Source organism: Tachypleus tridentatus, chromosome 13 (assembly GCF_004210375.1).
Source record: "Tachypleus tridentatus isolate NWPU-2018 chromosome 13, ASM421037v1, whole genome shotgun sequence".
Classification (NCBI taxonomy): Eukaryota; Metazoa; Arthropoda; class Merostomata; order Xiphosura; family Limulidae; genus Tachypleus; species Tachypleus tridentatus.
The window spans coordinates 75,536,012-75,563,796 of record NC_134837.1 but is presented as its reverse complement, the minus strand read 5'-3'; the positions used below and the strand labels follow the sequence as shown (position 1 = coordinate 75,563,796).

Genomic DNA, 27,785 nt, shown 5'->3' with positions numbered 1-27,785 from the left:
ATATGTTACTTGAAAACATATAAATATTCAAACGATTTATTTTGAATCAGTGTCAATCAAAATTCCCATAATTTCTTAACCCACTAAAGCTTGATTGTAAAACAACAAGGCTTTCGTCTCCATATTATTGATTTGTTGCACGTCTCCAGTTTTTAAAGTTATCACTTCCCATGTCGAGGTCGCTTCACAGCTATCACTTAGAGTTTGAATAACTGTTTTCGACTTCGTGACAGCTCGATGGACATTGAAGAGAACCATCTTCCTTATAACCTTGGAGGTTAGGGGTAAGGGAAGGCGTAGTTAGTACCTTCCATCTCTGGAAATGGAAAGAAGAGTTATACATTGAATAATTTCCTAATTCTATGGAAATAATTAAATGAGGTTAAAGTTTCATAAGGAAACGAAAAATATTAGAACATTCAAAGTCCATTTGTCCAGCAAGTGTCAAATTAGTTTTATTTAGTCTTTTATTCGTACACATTCTAGAAAAATTGGTGTTTTAACATACCTGACGTAATGATCCACTAATTGTGTTGAACTTGTAGATTGCATACAGAGGTACACATAACATAGAAGACAAAGCTAGGCTCCAGCCTAAACCAATAGCCCACTCAGGATAATGATAACTTCTGTTATAAGTCAACGGTTTGTTGGTTACCAAACTGAAGAAGAAAATGCCCTGAACACAAAACATTTTAAATGAAAATTAGCACGACCTCTGGTGATAATAATATAACCAAGATAAAACATAACCACGTTTTAATTTCAACATTTAATATTTATTAAAAAAAACTTTCAACTCCTGAGCTATCGATTTTCAGGCAGAAAATGAGAGAAGTTCAAAACTTGCTTAATGAACACAAAACGTGAACACCAGAACCTGAGTTAGTTCTGTATAGCTAACTCGCATTCAAAACTCAAAACGGAAAACTTATAAACATTACAACCGTTTTGTATTTTTTAATTTCGCACAAAGCTACTCGAGGGATATCTGCGCTAGCCGTCGCTAATTTAGCAGTGTAAGACTAGAGAGAAGGTAGCTAGTCATCACCACCCACCGCCAACTCTTGGGCTACTCTTTTACCAACGAATAGTGAGATTGACCGTCACATTATAACGCCCCCACGGCTGAAAGGGCGAGCATATTTGGTGTGACGGGGAAACATTACAAAAGAGTACAGATGAATTTTGGAAAGACAAGGGCATTGCAACAATGTAAATATAATAATGCAGTAACAGGACTTAAACAAGACAAAAAATTATATAATATATACATAACAAGTACATTCTGATACTCGAATATATATCTGTTACAGATTGAATAGCCATACTTTAAAAAAGATTAGTGTTTTAAAAATTAATTATGTAATGGAAAATGGAAAATTTGTTCTTCTGAAGCACCAATACTTTGTTGTGGAAAGTATAAGTCATAATAGTTAGAGCACTTGTGTATCATGCTACCAGAGGGCGTCTCTCTTGTGTTTATTTAACGCAATAGGAGTTGGGAGAATGTCGTCAAAGACGATGACACAATAGTTCTATAACTCGTCACCAGAGGCGTGTTATTAGGGTCACTGATTTGTGTCTCAAAGTATCTCGATTTAATAGGCTTAAATTTCTAATTCAATAGCCCTAAAAATGGTGACCTCATGAAATAATTAAAATTTATACATTTGCTTATTTTACTTCATACATGTTACATCGTCAATAAAACGTTCGTTATGCAGTAATTAAAACTTATACTTTCACAAGTTTGTCTCTATGTTTGACAAAATATTACACATTATACATGTTACATTATCTAACACGAGTTTTATATGGGTAGACTTCACCATATGAACAATGTCAAAACACTATTTAGTGTAACGTATTATCACATTTATATTTTACTACATATATAAAATACTATTAATTACAACATGTACTATAAATCTTTGAGTTAAATCACATACGTGGTGTATCATGTTCCAAACACAGTTTCAATAAGTATCTATAATGTATCTGTGCTTTTTCTAACTGGTGTCATTATAACTGAAAGCACACAATCACGAAACACACATATAATTTTCTACACGCTGTTCTTCTACTTTCTATTACAATTTCACAATTAACAAACCTGCATGATCTCGAACTGATGTCCAACTAGTTAAACGTGATACTGTTTAACTTCACATGCATACTAATTTCTGCATGCTGTTAAATAATAGTTTTAACGTAATTAAATCTAAACGTCGATCGTATGCGGATGTTTAGTTTTGTAAAACTTGTGTGAGATAAAACACAGATTTTTAAGAATCACAAAGATCACCATATGGCAACTCATATTACAAACAGTGAGTGGACTCTTTACGTCAAGACAGGTGATTGTTGGAAGGCTGTCTCGTGATCACGCAAATTGTGATGTTGTGAGATATTTCAACTTAACCAGCCGAAAAGTTTAATTTTTCTTCATAAGTCACATTGAAAATAACATTACATGTTTCTTTTTGTATACAATAATGAAGATAAAATTTTGAGAATGTCTAATGCTGTCAGGAATTAATCACTGGCAAACCAACCTCCAAACTTCTGTCAGGAATTATTCACTGGCAAACCAACCTCCAAACTTCTGTCAGGAATTAATCACTGGCAAACCAACCTCCAAACTTCTGTCAGGAATTATTCACTGGCAAACCAACCTCCAAACTTCTGTCAGGAATTAATTACTGGCAAACCTACCTCCAAACTTCTGTCAGGAATTATTCACTGGCAAACCAACCTCCAAACTTCTGTCAGGAATTAATCACTGGCAAACCAACCTCCAAACTTCTGTCAGGAATTAATCACTGGCAAACCTACCTCCAAACTTCTGTCAGGAATTAATCACTGGCAAACCAACCTCCAAACTTCTGTCAGGAATTAATCACTGGCAAACCTACCTCCAAACTTCTGTCAGGAATTAATCACTGGCAAACCTACCTCCAAACTTCTGTCAGGAATTAATCACTGGCAAACCAACCTCCAAACTTCTGTCAGGAATTAATCACTGGCAAACCAACCTCCAAACTTCTGTCAGGAATTAATCACTGGCAAACCTACCTCCAAACTTCTGTCAGGAATTAATCACTGGCAAACCTACCTCCAAACTTCTGTCAGGAATTAATCACTGGCAAACCAACCTCCAAACTTCTGTCAGGAAGTAATCACTGGCAAACCAACCTCCAAACTTCTGTCAGGAATTAATCACTGGCAAACCAACCTCCAAACTTCTGTCAGGAAGTAATCACTGGCAACCAACCTCCAAACTTCTGTCAGGAAGTAATCACTGGCAAACCAACTTCCAAACTTCTGTCAGGAATTAATCACTGGCAAACCTACCTCCAAACTTCTGTCAGGAATTAATCACTGGCAAACCTACCTCCAAACTTCTGTCAGGAAGTAATCACTGGCAAACCAACCTCCAAACTTCTGTCAGGAATTAATCACTGGCAAACCAACCTCCAAACTTCTGTCAGGAATTAATCACTGGCAAACCTACCTCCAAACTTCTGTCAGGAATTAATCACTGGCAAACCTACCTCCAAACTTCTGTCAGGAAGTAATCACTGGCAAACCAACCTCCAAACTTCTGTCAGGAATTAATCACTGGCAAACTAACCTCCAAACTTCTGTCAGGAATTAATCACTGGCAAACCTACCTCCAAACTTCTGTCAGGAATTAATCACTGGCAAACCTACCTCCAAACTTCTGTCAGGAATTAATCACTGGCAAACCTACCTCCAAACTTCTGTCAGGAATTAATCACTGGCAAACCTACCTCCAAACTTCTGTCAGGAATTAATCACTGGCAAACCTACCTCCAAACTTCTGTCAGGAATTAATCACTGGCAAACCAACCTCCAAACTTCTGTCAGGAAGTAATCACTGGCAAACCAACCTCCAAACTTCTGTCAGGAATTAATCACTGGCAAACCAACCTCCAAACTTCTGTCAGGAATTAATCACTGGCAAACCTACCTCCAAACTTCTGTCAGGAATTAATCACTGGCAAACCAACCTCCAAACTTCTGTCAGGAATTAATCACTGGCAAACCTACCTCCAAACTTCTGTCAGGAATTAATCACTGGCAAACCAACCTCCAAACTTCTGTCAGGAAGTAATCACTGGCAAACCAACCTCCAAACTTCTGTCAGGAATTAATCACTGGCAAACCAACCTCCAAACTTCTGTCAGGAATTAATCACTGGCAAACCAACCTCCAAACTTCTGTCAGGAATTAATTACTGGTAAACCTACTTCCAAACGTTCTGTCAGGAATTAATCACTGGCAAACCTACCTCCAAACTTCAGTCAGGAATTAATCACTGGCAAACCAACCTCCAAACTTCTGTCAGCAATTAATCACTGGCAAACCTAAAGTCCTATGTTACCATAAGTAAAACACCTTGAATGTTTCACTTACTGTAGTCATGAGAGGGGTGAAAAAACACCAGCACCACCGTAACCAGGGGTTGATGTGAAATCCAAGCATATCTTGAATGTTTTCATAGAAACGGTCCACACCTGATTATGAAAAATGTTCTGAATGAATCGACACTCAAATCTTATGACTTAAGCAGACACATTTTTATGGTCTGAACATATTAAAACTCAAGCCTACCTGTATTCATTATAACATACACAGTTGTTTTCATAGCATTAAGAAGATTTTTTGTTTTTAATGTTTCAGTATAATGTATCGTTTACAACGTCATCAAGATCTATTGTTCACTATTCCAGTAAATGTTTTAAAGTTTCCACAGGAAATAAAATTTATTTCTGTTGAAATTTGAATCTCTACAAATAATAGACATATTCATGTGTATTTTGAGTGTAGCTTTAAAAAAAGAAAAACTGGTATATTAGTCACCTAAATACAGTCTTCTAAAAATTTTCTACCACAGCAAAGTTACAAAGTGCTTGAAGTAAATAGTTACCATATATCCACGCTATGACGAAACATTCAAAGAAACAAAACCACAACATTGTCATGCCACTGGCACTATAGTAGTCGAATATTTGGAAGACATACATTCCTCCCTAGAACAAAAAATAAATGTTTTTTTTAAGTGTATATGCCAAATATAATTTTTTTTTCTTATAAAAACCACGACGCTAGGAAGGTGCTATATAAATATATAGTTTTTAGTTTTCGTCGTCTTAAAGTTTACAACAATGATATTAAGAACGTCAACTTATTGGCAGTTTTAAATTACATGTAAAATTGTCTTTCAAAGATTTTATAAAAAAGAAACAGAATTTATTTTCATAGTCTGTTTGTTTGTTTTGTTTTTGAATTTCGCACAAAGCTACTCGAGGGCTATCTGTGCTAGCCGTCCCTAATTTAGCAGCTAGTCATCACCACCCACCGCCAACTCTTGGGCTACTCTTTTACCAACGAATAGTGGGATTGACCGTCACATTATAACGCCCCCACGGCTGGGAGGGCGAGCATGTTTGGCGCGATGCGGATGCGAACCCGCGTCCCTCAGATTACGAGTCGCACGCCTTAACGCTCTTGGCCATGCCGGGCCTATTTTCATAGTCAAATATTAATGTATTTTACAAGCTGTTCTAGCTACTAAATGATGTTAGGTAATTTTCTGCTTTATTTTCGACAATCATGTCACCACTTATAGTATTGTACAACCCTTGCAATTTTAAAACGAAAAGTATTAATGCGATAGGCAATCATACCATGTGATTCCTATATTCAACCTTCGTACTGTTCTGAGAGCAACACGTGATCTAGAGAGTTGTTAAAGTTACTTTGTTCTTGGTATTTCTTCCATTGTTCTCTTTAGTAGGTAATGTCTCCACTGCCTGCAACTGAGTCCTTTCATTAGACAAAGAAAGCAGGTATACATTCTAGATTATAGTACGCTTTCTTGGTCCAGTTTTACGGTGATCCGTCGATAAGAACTATCTGTCTTTTTATTGGAGGTTCGCCGTGTTTGGTTTTGGGACACTGAATCCCAAGACAGAAGGCAACACAGCTGAAGAGAAGAGGATTGTCTGTCTGTTCACAGTGAGTTTACGCAATGATTTTCGTTTTACTGAATAAATAAATATCCAGTTCACTTGTTTAAAACATGTTTAGTTTTTCATTTTTATCATTTTACGCACTAAAAACAAATCTCAATTGAATTAGCTTTCTCTTAAAACAACGAAAACACGTTAATTACTGTGTGAACTCTGCCATTAAGGCGATTATCTATCTGATTTGTCGTGAAATCGATTCTACCCGTGAATATTACGTCTGTACACGTAACAAAGAAAATTTTTCCAGCAAGTTATATTTAAAAGAACAAGTGTAAGCCGAGGAAACACATTTGTATCTCAGAACGGCTGGTATGGACATTAACACTTTTATTGATAAAGAGAGAACAACATTTCGACCTTCTTAGGCCATCTTCAGGTTTAGAAGGAGAGAGTTTGAATGTTGACGGACACATGTCTTAAGGACGACAGTATAAACAGGTACGGGATTGTAGAGACGTTGTAGATGGATGTCAGGTTACTAATTGGTACAGGTATAAAGATGTTCCTTTATCTTGGTTTAATTTTGGTTTTAGTTGCTGTATAAGTAGGGCTTCTTTGAATTTGCGTTTGTTTATATTTGTTTCTCAACTTCATATCTGGGTGTTTTCTATGGTTATGTTGTGTTTATTTGATTTGCAATGTTAAAAACGTGTAGAGATGTTTTTATGTGTTCTTTGAATCTAGTTTCCATTTTTCTGCTTGTTTCTCCAATATAGAAGTCGTGACAGTTGTTGCATTGTATTTTATAAATTATGTTGGTGTTGTGTTTGTCAGTGTAGTTTTTACATAGTATGGACTTTAGTTTTGTACCTGGTTTTTGAATACATTTGGTGTTTACTGGAATGTTGTGTTTTGTTATTAGTATTTTCCAAATGTTGGTTATTTTTTCGCTGATGTCGGGAACATATGGTATGTTTTGGGATTTATTATTGTTTGTTTGTTTTTGGTCTGGGTGTATGCATATAATTTTTTCAATGTTTTTTTTTGGGACAATTGTTTATATTAATGAAATGTTGTTTTATTTTGTTGATTTCATCGTTAATTTTATCGGATGAACATAGTTTTGTGGCTGTGTTTATTTGGTTTGTTAATATGTTGAGTTTTTGTTTTGTTTTGTTTCAAGTGCTGAGTCCCAGACAATGTATAATCCAGTATGGATGATTTTTATGTGGATTTCTGTTTTGAATTGTGTATCAGTTCTAGTGATCTTGAGGTTAAGAAATGCTATTTGGTTAGTTTTTTCTGTTCACAGGTAAACTTAATGTTGGGATGTATCGAGTTAACATGATTGAAAAAAACTAAGTGTGTGTTCTGTAGATGTGAATCCAGCAATTGTATCATCAATATACCTGTACCAGTATAGTTATGGGTGTAAGGCTGAATTGATCGCTTGTGATTCAATCTGTGTCATAAAATTGTTGGCTAGAACTGGTGACACGACTTCTATATTGAAGAAACAAGTAGAAAAATGGAAACTAGATTCAAAGAACACAAAAGAACACCTTCACACGTTTTGAACACTGCAACTCAAATAAACACAACATAACCATAGAAAACATCCAGACATTAAGTAGGGAAACAAATATAAACAAACGCAAATTCAAAGAAGCCCTACTTATACAGCAACTAAAACCAAAATTAAACCAAGATAAAAGAACACGTCTATATCTATACTAATTAACAACCTAACATCCACCTGCATCGCCCCTACCATCCCGTACCCGTTTATATTCTCGTCCCTAAGACATGTTCGTCAAAGGTCACATTCAAACTCTTTTTGTTAACCTGAAGATGACTTAGGCAGGTCGAAACGTTGTTTTTTGCTTATTAATAAAAGTATTAATACCCATACCAGCCGTCCTGAGATACATTATTATTTCAAGTGGGTTTCTCGTCATCAAGAAAGAAACACGTTGTTCATTTGAGGCTTTTGAGAATATCTTGAAATGTCATGTTGTTGTTTCATGCATCTTTCAAAAATACCGACACAAGGATTATAAAGTTCAAGTTAGTTTGAGGCATTATGGGATATATGTTGATATTAACCTTTGCAGGTTCAAGTGTTTCTTAGGATTGTTCGTTACATATATGTGTCAACTATAGGAGAAATGGAGTCAATCAGTGAGTTCTTAATTGTTTAATAACTTTAGTAGGTTTAAGACCTTCACTTTAATCCCTAACCATCACGATAGTAAAGATCATTTGAAAATGAGGGACATTTATTCTCTTCATTAAAAATGTTGTGAAGGCTTAAAAAGTTCTTAAAACTTTCACCATACACAGGTACTGAAAATCAAAGATTAAAGTTACCTCAGTCACCATAAACAGGCACTAAAAATCAGATATTAAGCCCATCTCAGTCACCATACAAAGGTACTGAAAATCAAATATTAAACTTATCACCATCCACAGGTACTGAAAATCAAACATTAAACCTACCTCAGTCACTATACGCAGATACCGAAAATCAAATATTAAACTTATCTATAAAGGTACTGAAAATCAAATATTAAAGTTACTTCTCTCACCATACACTGGTAATGAAAATCAAATATTAAAGTTATATCAGTCACCATACATAGGTACTGAAAATTGCATATTAAAGTTACCTCTGTCACCATGCACAGGTACGGAAAATCAAATATTAAACTTACCCCACTCACCATGCCCAGGTACGGAAAATCAAATATTAAACTTACCCCACTCACCATGCGCAGGTACGGAAAATCAAATATTAAATGTACCTCAGTCACCATAAACAGCCCAACCAAATAGGCAGCAAAGCAGTAGACAGCAATAAATACTTCTCTCCTGTAACCTTTTCTTAGTATTTCGGGAAAGGAATCTACAACAGCTGTAATTACACCTTCTACACAAACAAACTGAAAAGAAAAAAATTACACTTATATATTTACATACATCTTTTCTATTTTTTATAATAAAACGTATAAAGAACTAAATTTTAAGAAGTATTAATAAAAGTTCAATGTGAACAACTACATTACAACAACAGCCACTAGATAATCTTTAGTTTCTTACATTATGACATAAAAAATAAATCGAACATTAAATTTCTATGCAGTGAATTTCAAATGTTGCCTTTTACTTAACACTAAACACACCAGAACTGGTGGTGTATCAGTTATTACCAGAATATAAGTAGCCTGTTAAAATATCAGTCAGATCAGAATAATACCCTCTTATTTCTATAGAATAATTAAGATGTACAAACAACTTAAGTATTCATTTAAACCAAATAGTTGTAAGGATACCAGATTGTAGATTAATTTCCTTTCGAGTCGTTCTCGTTTGTAAAGGTGTCTTGGAACACTATACAAGTCCAAGAACAGAAAAGTCCATTGCGGTTCCCCACTTTATTATGATTTAGATGTTCTCCTGCTCGACAACCGTGTTGGTGGCCTGTTTGTATAATGCATAAGCTGTTGCATCTTTTGCAAATTATATAATAAATGATACACTCAGTGGTACACATAAAGAACTGTATCATTTCGAAAGTTATGTTGTTGTTTTTTCCTCATATTTGTGTAGTGCTGTTAAAATGTGGGAAGTGACACGTGTGTTTTATTTACATGTGTGAGAGCCTGGACTAGGATTTTGATTTTGTTTAAAGTTACTGTGTATCAATATTTCTTTTAGGTTTTTGTCATGTCTGTATCAAGTAATGGGTAGGTCCTTGAAAGGAATGTAGTGACAGTGTCTTCTGTAAGTATTGTGCAATTTTTATAGTATAATATCTTTTATTTTCTTGTTGGTCTGATGGTGTGTCAGTACAAGTCGAATGGATGAGAGAATCAGTGTAGTATCTTCTATATCCTTCACACAACCCAGTGGCAAAATGTCTGCTGACTCACACTGCTAGAGATCGGGTTTCGATACCCGTGGAGAGCAGATCACAGACACCTCACTGTTTAGCTTTGTTCTTAATTCTGGACAAAAAATCAATCAATCCATAAAAGTTTTAATGTTTTTAATTTTCAGTTGTGAAAATAATTTGATAAGAGAATTCGTAACTCACATGAAATATGTTTTTTCTATAATAACTTTGTTTTTCCAATGAGATCCAAAAGTCTCATAACCAAAACGAATCACTAACATAAAGAGTAAACTTACGAAATATTCAATATCATTTTCTTACCCCTTTACAATAATGCAACAGTTAACTCTAACAAAATGTGAGGTTACATCATACATAAGTGAACTCGAGGGACAACTCATGATAACATTATACGAAGACTGTATCACCCAGTACTTACTTGACTGTCTAATCCAAGTATAAGTACCATCAAAAAGAAGATGACAGACCACAAAGGAGATAAAGGCATTTCGGATATTGCTTTAGGATAAACAATGAATGCTAAACCAGGTCCTACGGATAATAATGAAACATCAATAGCGATGAAAAACCAAAAGGTAGAAGAAAAATCAATCATTTGTCAAGATTAAAAACCAAACATTAGCGAGAATATTAAATGCTAATGCTATTAATAAAATTGTTTATTCTGGGAATTAATACACATATAAAGGCGTGTAGTTTGAGGTATTTGAGTGATTGTTAAATAGTATAGCATATAACCAAAGCAAAATAATACAATAAACTGTCACTTCTAAAATTAACGAAATTTAACACTCACATTATACTTAAACGTAACAGTCGTGTATATCTAGTCTAGAACATGAAAAAATGCAATAATTAATTGTTGTAAAAAGTCATAAATATCAACTAAATGAATCTTAATAACCTAAGGTTATTTTCAAAATGTTACAGGATGAAACTTTGAATACTATGACACTATGCAATGAATAGCTACAAAGTAAACTATAATTTAACATTTTTTAAAGAGAATGTTTCAGAAATACGTAGGTTCGAAGTCGAGGTTGTGTGAGGAAAACGAAATTTCTTAAGTATGTTTGACTCTTCATCTTATAATTGTTATCAGGAGCGTAGATCCTGAGGGGATGGAGGGTATACACCCCCCCTAATTTTAGGTGGGGGGTATGGTGCATACAATCATCAACCCCCCTACAGTTTGGTCTGTTGAATTGTTTTATTGCATCACAGACCTACAAATTGTGAGTTTGTTCTTGTGATTCTCGTGTTCTTACCAATCGAATTACATAATTAGGCCTAGATGTAGGCTTTTTCAGTAGCCGAAATGAACATCTTTAATATAGGCGAGCTTCTAAGCTTTTCGATCTAAGTTATAGTTCGTAACTTCGTAAGTATCAGTCAGTAGGCCTAAGTATACATCCAAGTATCGTGGCAACAAGATTACTCTGTGACTGATTTCTTTACAGCTTTCAGGTTCACGTAATCAGAGATAACCAATTTGCAAATTGAACAGTCCACATAAGTGGTTGTTAAAATCATCACCCCCATCGGGTGTAAAAAAATCTACGCCCCTGATTGTTATCAATGACTAAATATAGATTTTTCAGATAATATTTATTTATTTTAAATTAAGACTTTCTTTATTTGCTCTATTTAATTTATTTTAACTAATAACAAATTTATATTGATACTTAGTATCAAACTCTTCGTAACTTTGTTCAAAACAGCGATAAGTATAATAAAAAAGTTTAATAAAAACAAAAAGTTTCAGTAACTTTTTTAACGTGTCGTTTGGTATATAATTGTGCAAAGATATTAAGATTAACCTAATACCTATTTGTTTCAATAAGTAAAGTGAAGTTATCTCCTTCACTTTTTCTTGAAGCAAACCGTTCATTCGTAAGTCTAAGATTTTCTTCACAGGTTTAATGTAATGATTAATAACTCTAGAAGAGCCGATAAAAAGGTAAAAATATGTCCCCAATAAATTTCATAGGTACAGAAATAAAATAACAGTTTTAATGCAAAACATATCACTACAGAAAAATATTTACATAACAGTATGTTTTTACTTTTTTAAAGAAAATTTTAATCTTAGCTCAAAAATATAAGTGAAATTACATTTCTTACATTTGGTGAATATTACTTTTCACGTTTGCAAAGAAACCTAGAATTAAAATAGCTAGTTGGCTTTCATGTAGAATCTGTTTACACACGCATTAGTTCTAGATTTTTAACCGAGTTTAATATTATTTGTAATTGTAAAAATCTTGCAAGATCTTCTACCCATGGAGCAATAACCCACATTTTACTATTTAAACAAGGTGTAACGCGCCGGCGTTACAAGGTATTCAAATGTCATCTAGTTGTAGAAACCTTCTAATTGTTTTAATGAGATTTCCTATAAGGCTTAGAACTATAAAAAGGTTTGAAGACCTAGTTTTTATATGAAATTTACTGCCAATGTAATTTTTTTATAACACAAAATGATAAACATTTTGAAACGCACAGACAAACACATTGCGTATGATATGTTTCTTTTAACTGCACCTAGATAGGGCGCCCATCTCAAAGAATGATACAAAATATATCAAACCAGATTCTGCGACCTCGCTGACTGGCACACCAGATTCTTTTGCCATGAATCCAAGAACGGAGAAGATAGCAAACCCTGCATAGAGGCTAGTACCGCTATTACAACAGGAAATGAAGATACACTGTCTGAAAATTAATTGTTGAAGCTGTTAATTATGAAAATTCAATAACTGTTTATTTGTACATGTTAACATAAATAAAAGAACGAAGAAGATGGCAAACTCTGCCTAAAGACATGCAACGCTATTACAGTAGTAAATGAAGATATACTGTCTAAAAAAAAACATTTGTTTAATCAGTTAACATTTCAATGGTATATTTTTAAATCATAATAAATCATCGTTTAATAAATGGATAGTGATAGAAGAGGGAAAAAATGTTTTAAACTGTACAGAAAATACAGAATGCTTATTTTAGAACGAAACTATTCAATAAGTTACTTATACTCTTTCTACAATGGGGGACAAAACCTCTGGTTTAACCTATGCTAATCCGAAAACTTATTAGGGAACATGTAGAGAGTAAAAGACAATTATGAACGTAGTTTGAACAATTAACAGAAATATACAAAACATACAACTCACATACACAGATATAAACTTAACGTCAGATAAAGGACAAGTATATAGAAAAACTGTGTACCAATTACTAAAATAATAATAATTTCATGCTTCTCAAGTTCCTCTTACTTGTAAAAGTTATTATGGAACTTTTTATAACTCCCTAAATCACTTACTTGTAAAAGTTGTTATGGAACTTTTTATAACTCCCTAAATCACTTACTTGTAAAAGTTGTTATGGAACTTGTTATAACTCCCTAAAGCAGTCATGGCTCCAAAAGCCACTGCATAAGAGTAAAGGATTTGCGTTCCTGCATCAATCCAAACCTAGTAAGAAAACAGAACGAAATTAAAATCACTAATCTCAACTAATATTTAAATACTCACAAGACTCGTTTTGGTTGACAACCACCTCTTAAATGACATACATTTTTCGTGCTAGTATTATGAATGTGTATATCGCAACATGTTCTATACTATCGTATGTCAAATTTTGTATAGTTGAGTTTAAAATCAGGTAAATGCTACGACAACAAAGATTGCACACTGAGCCTTATACTTACTTGACCCTGTTTTTTTTGTTATGCCCTCATGAAGTGAGATCATATTCATATTAAGGAGGGGTACGGAAACTTCTGCGCGTTAATACGTGTTGGGGTTCATTTCTCTTATAAATATAGGGAATTCTAATGTATATTTTAACATCATTGTAGCATATAGAATTGTAAGATACTGAGTTAGGCATTTTGTCTGACTTTAAAGGATGCAGTCTTCACGATTTTTGTTCCCATCTTCTTTTGGGCAGTTGTATTTTCTCTAGCTCCAGCAATAAAACATTGTCTATGAAATGAATATTATAACTAGATAAGATAAAATAACACTGACAATATTTCTTCGATACACTCACAAATGTTTACTTTTCTCCCTGTACTGTGTGTTTTAAAGTTATTCCTGAATCTGATAACCTTGGCAAACAATTGTTGGACATCAGTGTGGATGAGTACCAACATAATAAAATCATTGAATTACACTGAGAATATTCATGTATTTAACTCATAAACCCTCCTGTTTCCACAATATTACTGCATTTTCACACACATGAGGTAAAGTTTTTTTGATTAAGTTAAGGTTGTTTATATAAATAAGAAATGTGCAAGTGCATGGAAGACAAATAAGACATTAAGCAATATTGTTTTGCTATTATTAACAAATAGTTATTAATAGAATATTTGAAATATAGAATAGCTAAGTTAAGTTAAATATTTGGGTGCACATAAATAAATGTCGGAATTCTCACGATGGCATCTAGAAGCTGAATACTGAGTAAGTTATCGTTGGTTGGTTGGTTTAATCCAACGTTTGTCACTTACAAGGTATCTTAATTGTCTGCTCTTTCGTCTCTACTGAGAGTAAGTTTTGCAACCCCTAAGGAAGCATAGCATGGACAAGAAGGGCGTTCGTCTGATTTTCCTCTATGACTTCAAACTTGAACGAAAACCTATAAAAACCACACGGAACATCAACCAGGTATTCGTCAATGATCTGTTACTGAACGTACAGTTTAGCGTTGGTTCCAAAGGTTTTCTACATGCAGATGAAAGTCTTGAAGACCACGAAGTTCGTAGAGGGAAACCAACCTTAGATGAAAACACATTAAGGGAAGCAGTTGAGAAAGACCCTCGCACAACCTTACGTGAGCTTGCAGTAAAGCTAGGATGACGCTCCAAAAATTGAACGAATTGGGAATCGAGGTTCTACCTAATCCCCCTATTCCCCAGACCTTTCCTCCACATATTTTCATTTTTTCAAGCACTTTGATAACTTTTTAAACAATAAACGCTTTCAAAACCAAGCAGCTGCAGAAAAAGCTTTCAGGGGATTCATTGACCATGTAAACATGATTTTTACACCTGGGACATAAACAGCATGGTGCTTACATTGATTAACACATGTTTTACAACACTGGTTTATACTGTTCCAAACTTCGCAGTTCAAAAACAACATTTATTTCTGGACAACCTAATATTTGATAACAATCTCTTAAAAGAATGGCGTAATGGTTAGGGTGCTCGAATCACTATCGGTAGTTCGCAGGTTCAAATTCCCTTCACTGATCATGCTCGCCCTTTTATCCGTGATGGTATTATAATACTACAATGAATCTCATTATGTATTGGTAAAAAGAGTAGCCCAAAATGTCACGATGAGCTATGTTGACCTCTAATCTATTACTGCTAAGCTACCAACAACATTGTAAGTCCGTAGACATTCCGCTGTGCCAGTGGAAATGGGGTGATATTTCACTTGAGTATTTTATCACTATAACTGAAATTTCAAGAACTTTCTGGAACCATATCTTAAAAGCAGTCATCATCACAGGATTTACAGTACCATATTTTTTATTTGATTTTCTAGGAGTTCAAAAACTATAGAACCCTATTTTAAAAATCATATTTCTCACAGGCGAGTTGTTTAAGCAGCATAAAAGAAATAAATCAAATATAAAGAAAGATTACCTGTCCCTCAGCTAGTCGTGAAAAATCAGGCTTCAAGAAGAAAATGATTCCGTCAAGTGCACCTGGCAGTGTTACCCCTCTGATCAACAACACAGTGAGCACAAGGTAGGGAGTAGTAGCAGTGATATAAACGACCTGAAATAAAAAAAACTCACGATGAATAAACACTTTGAGTGTGATAAGTAAGACGCAAGTAAGCAATGCCAAATACAGCTCAAACTCCAATCAACTGTGCCAGGTACATGAGATATTAGTTGCGATATAAAACTGATTGCAAGAAAGAACAATTTTCAAAGTGTGGTTCGTTTTCTTTATAGATTTAGTAAAGTCGTATTGAGCTGTGTTGTGTTCACTACGAAGAATCGAATCCTGGATTTTAGCACTGTCGCCCCATTGGGATTATAAAACATTTAAGTCACAGATTAGGTATTAAAAGTGTTCTTAAAAACAGAAGTTTAGAAATTAAGAGAATGGTCACTTAAAAAACGCTAAAATTAGGGTTTTCGATTCCCCTTGGTGGACAAAGCAGATAATACGATGTGGCTTTGCTACAAAAAAAATCACACACACACATTCAGGTTTAAATATTGTAAAGCTAAAAAGTTAAATGCTTGTTCTGTAACGTCACTATCAAATGCTAGTCTTCTTTATTGAAATTGCTAATTCGATTTGTCACAATTTTAGGTTTAGATTCATATGATTCTGTTTAATTATCTTTAGTTTATCGTGGTTAAAATTATTTCCATATTCATTTGTATTCAATCTTGTAATCTTAATTTCAGTTATATAATCAATCTAATTTTAACTGATTGTAATACAGTTTTTAATTCTGTATATGTCATGGCATCCTGACCATGGTCAACGGTCGTCATACGTGGTCTCGAGGCTGTTGTAGCTGTTTCAATTTGTTTTGTGCAGAGGAAGATCCTTAGGTAAGGGAGGAGGAAAACAGCTATATTTTATCCTTTCATGTATGGAAAATAATGTATCTTTTAATTTTTTGTAGGTGTTGTGCATTTAGCTAACCTTCTTGTAAACAGGATGTGTACAATAAACTTCCATTAAAATTAACTTAAACTGTACGGTTATGTACTACAGTGTCATCTTAAGACTTATATATGTTTGGCCATGCTTCTGAATTATCATTCCTCTGTGGTATTGGTCATAACCAACAAAAGGAATAGTAAATGCACTAGTATAAGTTGTTACAAACCAGAAGCTAATATCCCCTTGACTGCGTATTATTAGAAAATAACTGCCGATATAGGTAATTCAAGATTGTGTTAAGACTTTCGTGAGGTTTAGCTCTGTGGTACAGATGCAGTCGAACAATCTATTATCTTTCTACCCCAGAAAACAGAATTTTCAAATCAGCTAAGTATGTTGAGCCCTGTTGTTAATTGTGTTAAACAACAGCAACGAAAAGTTAATATTCCTATTCGTATATTGCGTCATCCGCTAGTACAGCAGTAAGTTTAAAGATTTATAACGCTAAAATCATGGATTCGATTCCCCTCGGTGGACTCAGTAGATACTTTGACATAAGAAAACAAACAGACACATATTGCAGCCCGCATTTGATTTATTCTTTTAAAATTACACGAGGGCTATCTACGCTAGCAGTCCCTAATTTAGCAGTCAAAGATTAGAGGAAAGGTAGCTAGTCATCACCACTCACAGCCAAGTCTTGGGCTACTCCTTTACCAACGAATAGTAGGATTAATCATAACATACAGCGCACCCATAGCTGATAGGGCGAGCAGGCTTGGTTTGACGTGGATCACAAGAATTATAAATGTATCTTACATTTTAACTAGTTTTTAATTGGTGGTTAGGGGATTCGACTTGCAAATTGTGTGTCGCGAGTTCGAATCCCTGTCACCGAACATCATCTCACTTTCAACCGTGAGGGCGTTATAATGTGACAGTCGATCTCATTTTCCGTTGACAAAAGAGTAGCGCAAGAATTGGTGATGGGTCGTGCTGACCTGTCTCCTTCTCTATAATCTATCACTTCTAAATTAGGAACAGCTAGCGAAGATAGCCCTCGAGTACCTTTGAGTTTTAAAAAAAGTGATTATCTTACTTTTCCTGTGGACTTCACACCCTTCCAGATACAAAAATAACACAAAATCCACACCAGTAATAGACATAAAGCCAAGTCCCAGTTGACAGCTCCTATTTCGTCTATACCGTTGGATATCTTCAAAATCTTCCTCCTGTGGAGAAGGAAACCGAATTTATTCTATAATCGTCTTCTATATAATCACGTTGGGCTAAAGGTTATTAGTCAATTTACAAGAAAACACAAAGTAAGACTAGGTCACTTTGGTTTCTCCAAATGCCAATGATTGAAAGCTACGAAGAATAAGTTACTTACTGAATACGCAGTTAATGAACAACTACAGTTAACCGTCTTGCTTGAATAACATAGAAACAATACATTTTGTTTGTGGTATTTTACGTTGTTACGAAATCACTTCGATCAATAATTAATGAGTAAATAGAAGGTTTACACTATCTATTAAATAGTAAATTAAATCATATAATCAGTTGTGTCAACTAACGTATATCACCAAGATTTAAAAAAACACAAATATATTAATTAATTTTAAAATGATATAAACATTAATTTGTACTCTAAATCTTTAGACAAATAAGGTCCATACGGATTTTCTATAATAACTAGAGTGTATAATAAATATTTAGATAACATTCTATATGCAAGCTGATTTAGTTACGAATAAATGTGGAGGTTCGAAAACACGTAAAGCTGCATATTGCAAAATATTTTTATGAGTTCACTATCAGTATTTGTACAATTACTCCGAGTTTTGGGATTATTGTAGAATAGTATAATGACAATTTATAACAATTATGCTGTATTTAGAATCGAATGAACACAGCTAATTTAAAGATACATTTTTATGTGTATATTATTTTATATTGAAGATTACTTTAAGTTTAGTTTATAATTTAGGACCAAACTAAGTCTCCTACTCTGAGGGATCTTTCCGAGATAGTATTGGACGAATATACCTTTATAATAGAAGTCACCTAAATGATCAGTTTTTTACGCTTTGTATGTATGCCTAACTTACTAAAACTATTTGCTGCTATTTCTAACGGCCCGGCATGGCCAGGTGGTTAAGACACCTGACTCGTAATTCGACGGTTCGAATCCCCGTCACACCAAACATGCTCGCTCTTTCAGGCGTGGAGGCGTTATAATCTGACGGACAATCCAACTATTCGCTGGTAAAAGTGTGACCCAAGAGTTGGAAGTGGGTGGTGATGACTAGCTGCCTTCCCTCTAGTCTTACACTGCTAAATTTGGGAAAGCTACCGCAGATAGCCCTCGTGTAGCTTTGCACGAAGTTCAAACAAATAAACTATCTCTAAATTTTAATTACTGACCAAAGAGAATGCAGCAGCCCTTCTACTGATTATAAGTTTATTTTTAACATTATGTTCTGCTGCACAAAATATTGTAAGATGTCTTGAAAACATGCATACACACAAAACATAACTCTACAGAAATGTGCGTATTTGCTTAACATTAAACAAATAATAACTATTCAAAGTAAAAAAGAAACAAAATATGAACATTCTTATGTTTATTGAAAAAGAAATACTCAATATCAGACATATTTGGTTACACACACAAATGTTAAAAAGATAATTTGGTAACAGTAACTCACTCCCAGAATTCAGTTACAGGATCCACTTTTTCGTCGGATGTGCCATTGGAAACGTTTAGAAAGTGGAAAGATACCGCTGATGTCTCGTTGAGGACACTATTGTTTTCTCCGTATTTGTGAAACACCCAACACCTTGGAGTGTTCCAATCATTGTGACAGGAAAACCAAGGTAGCTCAGTGGTTAACGAATGAAATAAGTAGAGAAGAGCCCAGGCCATTATGATTATATAATAAATGTTGGATAAACAGCAAATAACTGTTGTACCAAAACCTATTCCTGAAATAGAAAATAACGTGAAAATGTAATACTGTTTAATTCGAGTGAAAGATGTTTAATCTTCACCCCAGGTTAATCGCACGATGTAGCCACGCCCCTTGCTGTTCGTGAAGCTACTTATACCATCATCGCACTTGTTCAGTCTGATGGTCTTTACTACGCATTATTGCTCAATGCTGTCAGTTCTCTTGTAGCACCATTCTGCACAGAACGACAAGGTGATTCACAGATTCCACATCTTTGAAGACTTTCCACAGAAGTCAATCTCAATACTACTTTTGGGAGATAGGGACAGCAATGAGGCTGTTGATAGGCACGTGGTCGAATCAGATGACTGTGAATCTAGTTTCTATAACTACCTTCTTCGTGAAAACAGACACTGATTTTAACTGAAAGATTGTGGGTCTTCGTCAACTTTAAATCCTTGTATATTATATATTCTAACCGTACCAGGAAATATGTCTAGCTTTATAACAATAGTAACTTTTTGAGTTGGAAAAATTATTCGCATATTAATTCACATTGTGTGTGTTTTAGGCGTAATTTGTTTGGGGAGGTGGCATTGCACCTTAAAATTGTATTAAGCATGTTGTCCGTGACGCTATGACTGCCTTCTGGGGCGACATGCCGTCGTCTAATTAAATAAAGTGTGATTACATATCTGTATATAGTAAATAAAAATTATACAACCTAGACAGGTTGTATAATTAACAACATTATTGTCACAAGATTTTTCTTAGAACAAAATTTAGCGAATAAGGTACTAAGGGCAGCAAGCGGCAACTGTAATTTTATGAAATAGTGGATGAGTATGAGAACTCTCATAGTGAAAAGTAGATGGTAGAACAACATTTAAACTGACAAATTAACTTTTTCCATTGTATGAAGCTGCCGATGAGATCTTTCGCATATCACCAGATAGCCCATTGTGCAGCTTTTTTATATAATTTTGTATACATTTCAGGAATTTGCCCAAATTTTGAATCTTAACCTTCAAATTTGAAAGATTTGAAAAATTAGTTGTGAATCGGGCTTAATTTAGTTATGACGCATGCGTTAGGAGCCTCCACTCCCTCAGGACTCGATTTTTTTGGCACAATCTCAAACGTCTTGTATGTGTGTGTGCAATGTGGCAAACTTCCAGAGAAAAGGTTCATCGAGTTTCCTTGGACTGTTTGTTGTTTTACTTTCAAGGTCAAAATAACTTTTTTTATATCAGTAACAAGGTAAAAGTATCAGAAAATGCACGTCTTGTCTATTTAAAACAGAAATAAACTTTCTATTAAGTATATTTTCCTAGACCATTCTATATATCGGTGTATTTTACTACGTCAAAAAACCTTTACTTTTGTTAAAAGTTCGAAGGAAAAAACACTTGATATTTTTTTGCTACTTATAAGAGAAACAAATTTATTTCATGTCCTTGTGCTAGAACGCTTTTTTTAGACCTGAAAACTTCCATGCTAAAAAAAAACTGCGTTTTCTGAATTGGTGTTTACGCTGTGACATCATCAGAGCGACGAGACGAAAGCTGTTATGCACATGGATCAGTGTTCTCTGAAAAAACGAGTTGTGTTTCTAGCTGGCAATAAGACTAATAAACTTATATGGTCATAAGGTTAACCTGTGGCAAAAGTTCTTCGAAATCAAGTTAACTCACGTTAATTTTTTTAATTAATTAAACAGATTTCATCCAGAATATTATCTAGATGTATGTGATGGATTCTTAGAAATGAGAAGGCAACCACACTATACAGACGTTTTCTAATGATTGAACAGTACTTCTAAAACATCTAAAGTCAAACGTTTCGTGATTAATTTTTATTATCATTGTTTAAGACAAAATAATCAAAATAAGTTAAAATGAATTTAAATTCTCATTAATAAATTAACTAAGGAATCTAGATCACTAATGGTTAGGCTTAAGTTTCGCAGACGTGCAAAATGAGTGTTAACTATACAATTAAAAGAGTAACGCGTGTGTGAGGTGGCAGCATTTTTAAATTTCATTAAACCACTCACAAATTAAATTAGGAGAAGGAAGCCACAGTGAAGTCACTATATGAGTAGAGATGGGGTGGGTGTAGGTGGTAGCAAGCCTTTCAAAGTGAAGGGTATTTAGGGAATAGATCTGACGCCAATCACAGCCCCGCCTCAGACAGCAGTATTTTTGTGTTAAGGTTTTGTGTGTGACTTTTTTCCGTTTGTGAATCTAGTATCCTTATAGACACTCGAAACCACCCATCACCCCGTTGAGTTTTAGTAGTTGCCCAGAGTACCCAGGTTTGGAAAGGATTGCTTGTTATGTTGTCTCTTACCAAAGAATTTGACCAGTTTATCATTTTTTATGCAACCATCCGGTTGAAGGATTCAAAGAATGGATTTTACCAACCTATATTTAACGTCGCAGTAATTGATATGCCCCGCACGGGCACTGAATTGGTTCAAACGTCCATGTACTTAACCTCATACGTGAGTAGTTTCACCGGCCCACTTAACTGTTCTAATTACTTAAAATTCTGTTTTTACGTTTTATAAAATTGGTATATCCAAATACAAAATACCAGATAGCCTAGTTTAGGGGTGTGCAACTTATTTTCATAGTGGCCACAACTATGGCTAATGAAAACAACGTTGGCCACACTATTCAAAAATGAAATAAAATTTAAAGATGTTAGTTTAATCAAAATATTTGCATTTAAACTAACCTTCAATGTGAAACTGATAGCGGTTTTCATCAACACATTTCGTAAAATTTGGCTTCATATCTGTGCTTAATGAGCATCTTAGCTTTGCCTCCAAATTTATGTCAGTAAGCCGAGATCTGTATCTAGACCTGAGAAAATCTAGCGTAGAAAATATTGACTAACATACCCATGTGGATCCAAACATGGAAAATAATTTTCAAATTGCTATCTTTAACTTTGGAAGACTCTCATTTATCAGAATTGTGAGCCACATCTCTCTGATGGAAAATTTTTGTTTACCTTTTATGTGTTCTACACTTTGCAGGGTAAGCATCTTGTCTTCAAATCCACACTTATCCAAAGACAAAAAGATGTAATTTCCTTACCAAAATTTTCTAAATCAAATTGAAATGGATCATACAAAAATTCAAATATCAATTTCAAATTTTTAAATTCGGAGAAACGTGATTCAAATTTTTGAAATAGATTTTTGATCCAGTTTACACAGAGATCATTTTTAGCATCAGAGAAATCATAGTCCTTATTATTTTGTAGAAAACTATTCAACTTTGCAAAATGTGTCAAATCATTCTTTTGTAATTGTTCTGCAAAGAGGTTTAGCTTTTATTGAAATTCATGAATAGACTGTGATTGCTCGCTTATTATTTTACCTTTTCCCTGAAGCTTTGTATTCAAATTATTCAAGTGAGCCATCATGTCGCACAGAAAGTACAAATCACACTGTCATGACAAAGTTTCAATTTCAGGGAAATTTTCAATCTTACCTTTTTCAACAAGATGCTTTTTTATTTGAGGAAATAAGGAAGTAAATCGTTTCAAGACTTTTCCTCTATTTAACCATCTTATATTTGCAAAATCAGTAAGATCATCAAAAGTACAGTCACTGCTTTTCTTCAAAAATTCAACAAACTGTTGATGGATGAGAGAGCTTCCGCTTCTAATATAATACACAATTTTTACAATAATGTCCATCAAATTTTTCAATTCATCACTTTTAGACATCTGATAAATTTTTCTGACGCAAAATGCAATGAAAAGACGGCATCGTGGACTTCACGTTATTAAGTAAATGCTGCTTTAAAAGAGAAAAAATCCTAATTTTGCCCCATACACGGTGGGAGAACCGTCTGTTGTGATAGAAACAAGTTTTTTAAATCTAGATTGGATTTTTTTGACATTTTAAGAAAATTTTCAAAGATGTTTTTTCCACATGTTCAATCTCGTAATCCACAAATACCAAACATTTCTTACCTCATTTGAAGATCTGAAGTTACATTTCGAACACAAAATATCAACAGTGCAGTGTCACTAACATCTGTTGACTCATCCAGTGCTAAAGAAAAATACAAGCAGTCTCTTAGCTGTCCAAGCAACTGATTTTCCAATTCTTTCACTAACTCCAGCATTCTGCGGACAATTGTTCTTCGACTTAATTGCAAATTATTTATCTTTGGAAGAATATCATCTTTTATTTTTGAATCATAATTCTCCAAAAGAGTTTCAATCACCACAATAATCATTTCTATTTCTAGTTCAGCATCAGAAAATGATTTGAGCTAAAATCCAAGCTACTTTATAGCTAGCTAACGTAACTAGTTCTATCATCGTGATAAAAATCTTTTTAGGTCTCCCTTTTGTTCATGAATTTGTGCTTTCAAACGATTAATTTCATTCATATTATTTTTGCTATCAACTGGAAATTGTACATCAAATTCGTTGTGAAAATTGTTAAAGTGTTGCTTAAGGTTGTATACTTTATTATTCCTAAAGACTTTACTACACAAAAGACACACTGGCTTATTATTTGCTTCAATCACTGTAAATTTCAACTCCCAACTTTCATTAAATTCTTGTTTCACGTTTTTCCAGTCACGTGCCATTCTCTTTTCGTCAGTAAAGCCAGAATCAATTATATCGTCTTTATTTTCAGTGTTCACCATCATCTGGATTGTTTCGTTTTCAAATTATCCACTTATCCCTATTATGTGATTAAAAACAAAATATATTTAAACACTTGATAGTTGCACAATAAAAATGTGTTTGAAAGCGCATGCAAAACAACGCACACTCGATAACAAACATCTAAACCAAACTGCGTTAAAAATGAGCGGAGTCTGTGGCAGTAATAAAGCGCGCGACATAAGGAATATCGTGAGACAGTGCAGTTACTGATTACCAAATTTTCGATAAAAAATAAATGATAGAAAAAGTTTACTCCTCAGAGAATACTCAACAAAAAATTTTCCCCAATATTTCTGTTATAAAAGTACGTTTTCAATTGTTTTCTCCGCTTATAATCAGAGAAGTTTGCGTATCAACGACTCCTGCTATCAATACACTATTAACGTGTAACATTTTTCAATTAAATTGCAATCATTGTTTAACACTGACTTTTGTTAAGTTAAACTTCGAACAATATGTAAAGAATACATTAATAAATAATACTACTTGCCGCGATATTTTAGTTACAACAATCTACCTCAACAGTATTGTTGTTTCACAACAAATATTGAAACCACCAACCTTTGGATCTAATTGTTTCTAGGCTTAAGTCCTTATAAATCACAGTGAACTGAGATCTTAATACAGCCTGCACGTGCTGACAATATTCTTGAGAGTTAATACCTTTACCATCAGAGTGAACATCTATAGTTCGATAATTTTATATTTCCATAAACGTAATTCATAAAAAAAATCTCCGTCACACCAAATATCAACGCCCTTTCAGTCGTGGGGGCGTTATAATGTAATTGTCAGTCCCACTATTTGTTGGTTAAAACGTAGCCCAAGAGTTGGCAGTGAATGGTGATAACTAGTTGCCTTCCCTCTAGTCTTATGCTACTAAATTAAAGACGGCTATCGCAAATAGCCCGCGAGTAGCATAGCGCGAAATTCAAACCAAACCATAAAAAAAAACAATAGTTTACAATGATTACGGTATTAAATGATACGAAAACAAATTTACACACAAATACCATCAACACTATTCTACGGTATTTTTTTTTACAAGAAGCTCATGGTATATTATATATTTAAGGCAAAAAAACTACAAGTAATACAGTTTTCAAAGTTAAAGACATCAACTTTTAGTCATTAGATACAGTACTTCTTTAACACAAATCTACACAACAAACGATCTTCACAGGTCTCTGAACTCATCAATGAAACACGGGAAGACAATACACTAACTATATCCTTGTGTTAATATTGTGGTGTGTCATGAGACTTATACCACAAGAAACCGCGTTTCAATACCCATGGTGAGCAAAGCCCAGGTAGCCCTGTGTGTAATTTTGTGCTTAATAACAAACAACAACCAGAGTCTTTGTTCGATTTATATTCGTTGCCTATCAGACTTTTCTGGATGGTTCATTATGTTACAAAAGTAGAGGTGACAATGAGATCGTGGTCTAACGTTTAACATTTTAAAATGTTTTCCCACGTTTTGTTTAGTCAGATTTAGAGAACGATCACTTTAAGTACAAGTATAAACGTTAATTACGAAACTCTTGCAGAAGCAGCTCTCTGAAATAAAAAAAAATAAAAATACCGCTTTTACAAATGACGTATCTGATAGTAACTTCGCTACTCACCAGGTTACTGACGGTGTGTAAACTTTCTAAGCTGTAGAGAAAACAAAAATAACATTTCAATGTATTCATTCAGTAAGTGGATAGTCTGAAATAGTTTGCGCGTTTTCTGGTTTCATTTAATTAACTGGAATTCAGCGGTTGAGAAAGGCTTAATAATGATATTGGAAGAAGTAATTTATTCCATGTTTTATATTTCTGTGGAAAATAATCATATGTTACTCACCTTTGAAAAGTGGGCAAATGTTCCATACCGTTATTCCTCCCTGACTCGAATACTGTCCAAGAGCTATTTCCAGAAAAAATACAGGAATTCCGCCGATAACAATGCTGATAACGTATGGAATAAGAAAGGCACCTGTAGAAGTTTGAAACATTTCATGATAATCAGCAGTCATTTTACATTAATAAAAACAAGGAATAGAAGGTAGTACCGTAACATGTATTTTAAGTGTTAGATATCACTGATAAAATATATATGATTACTGCGTTAAATATTTTTTCTTAAGCCATAAGATTTCGTGCAATCCACCCTATTGGCTTACCTCCCCAATTTTTGTAACAGAGGTAAGGGAACCTCCAAACATTCCCCAAACCAACAGCATATCCTATACAGGACAGCACAAACTGTTTTGGATTTGACCAGCTTTCCCTGCCACGGAATTTGATTTCCTTGGGTAAAGCAGACTTATGGACAACAAAATCATCTGCAGAATCTTCTCTCATAGTTGGAGTTTCGTGAACACTTGAGTTGAATTGAGTTAGAATCACAAACCACACATTACAAAGAGATCTCCAGTCTCTTGACCTAATCAACACATTTCCTCGCTTAACTTTTTTTCTTTCTTTACAAGTAAAACTAAAGACCGACTGTAAACGCTTTACTTTTTCCAGTATTTTCCAGTCGGAAGTATGATATTCATGAATTTCAGAATAACTGAAAAAAAAGGAAGATATTTATATATATATTTATATATACACATTCAGTTCTTTTCAATTAATACATATTGGTGTATAACATTAAAATACAAAATATTATCAAATGCCAGATCTTATAACTCGCCAGATTAATATTTTTCTGATCTCAGTCCTAGTTAACTTTTCAACTCATAACGTTCATAGAATAAACACTTTGGAAATTCCAACACCTAATTCAGTCTTCATTCCACATTACCAAACAAATATTTAAATGGGACGAGTGATGAGTGTTTATATTAACATCGTGCAAACAAAAGCAAAAACAATATTCAAATACAGTAGTAGAGATCTGTCACATTACTTGTATTAAAGCTTAAAACACACACACAGAGAGGAAATAATTAACAAATATTTATACTTTTCGGTACGTTGAAATGGAACTTCTATCTATATACGATACTGTAGAGTAAGCTTTGTAAGCTCTACGAGAAGAATCTGGAAACGTCCAAGAGAAAATACTATCAGCCAAACATAAACTGGTTTATGTACGGTTAGAATTTGTAGGCTACTTCGTAAGACTCCCATTGGCAACGTCCACTGGCAAACCGAACATTTCTGAGTGACTACGAAATTCAAGAACCCTAAAAATAGAATACTGACGACAGTGCCAAATCAACAAGGATAATAACCTACTCAAGAATCGTGCTCCTTTCCTGAGGTTGATTTTCGGTTTCCAGCTCTCCAAAATCTTCATTTGTCACTTCACGAACATGAAGCTGAGAAACCGAGTTGATTTTGCTTTAATGATTTCTACCAAAATACCTCTGGTTCCCTTCATTTACTGCTGCTTTAGCTTTCGGTTTGAATATTATTCATAAATGTATATAACTAGAAACCTAGTGGTTGTTTAATTTTCTGACTAGGACAGGACAAGTTAATCGAGTGAAAACATAAAGCAATTTTAAATATTTCTGGAAAATAATCACCCTCACGTTCTGCATTAATTAT

At 34.1% G+C, this 27,785-nt stretch overlaps 1 protein-coding gene across 1 annotated transcript; it reads right to left on the bottom strand.

The window, feature by feature from the left end:
* Positions 1–20: 20 nt before the first annotated feature.
* On the bottom strand, positions 21–27,333 carry LOC143236572 (sodium- and chloride-dependent GABA transporter 2-like). The gene is made up of 14 exons (XM_076474870.1): positions 27,196–27,333; positions 26,405–26,796; positions 26,086–26,217; positions 19,285–19,561; positions 17,670–17,802; positions 15,584–15,718; positions 13,291–13,394; positions 12,509–12,633; positions 10,337–10,449; positions 8,807–8,944; positions 4,958–5,060; positions 4,444–4,544; positions 509–679; positions 21–316 (listed from the first exon to the last, which is right to left on the bottom strand). The coding sequence occupies exons 2-14, from the start codon at positions 26,583–26,585 to the stop codon at positions 194–196; spliced, it is 1,836 nt and encodes a 611-aa protein (XP_076330985.1). The 5' UTR covers positions 26,586–26,796; positions 27,196–27,333; the 3' UTR covers positions 21–193.
* Positions 27,334–27,785: the final 452 nt, after the last annotated feature.

Coding starts and splice junctions, on each gene's coding strand:
- LOC143236572 (XM_076474870.1), bottom strand. CDS start 26,585: ATGAGAGAAGATTCTGCAGATGATTTTGTTGTCCATAAGTCTGCTTTA. Junction 19,562..26,085: donor CATTTGCCCACTTTTCAAAG/GTGAGTAACATA, acceptor TTTCTATTTCAG/GAATAGGTTTTGGTACAACA. Junction 317..508: donor TTAGTGGATCATTACGTCAG/GTATGTTAAAAC, acceptor TTCCATTTCCAG/AGATGGAAGGTACTAACTAC.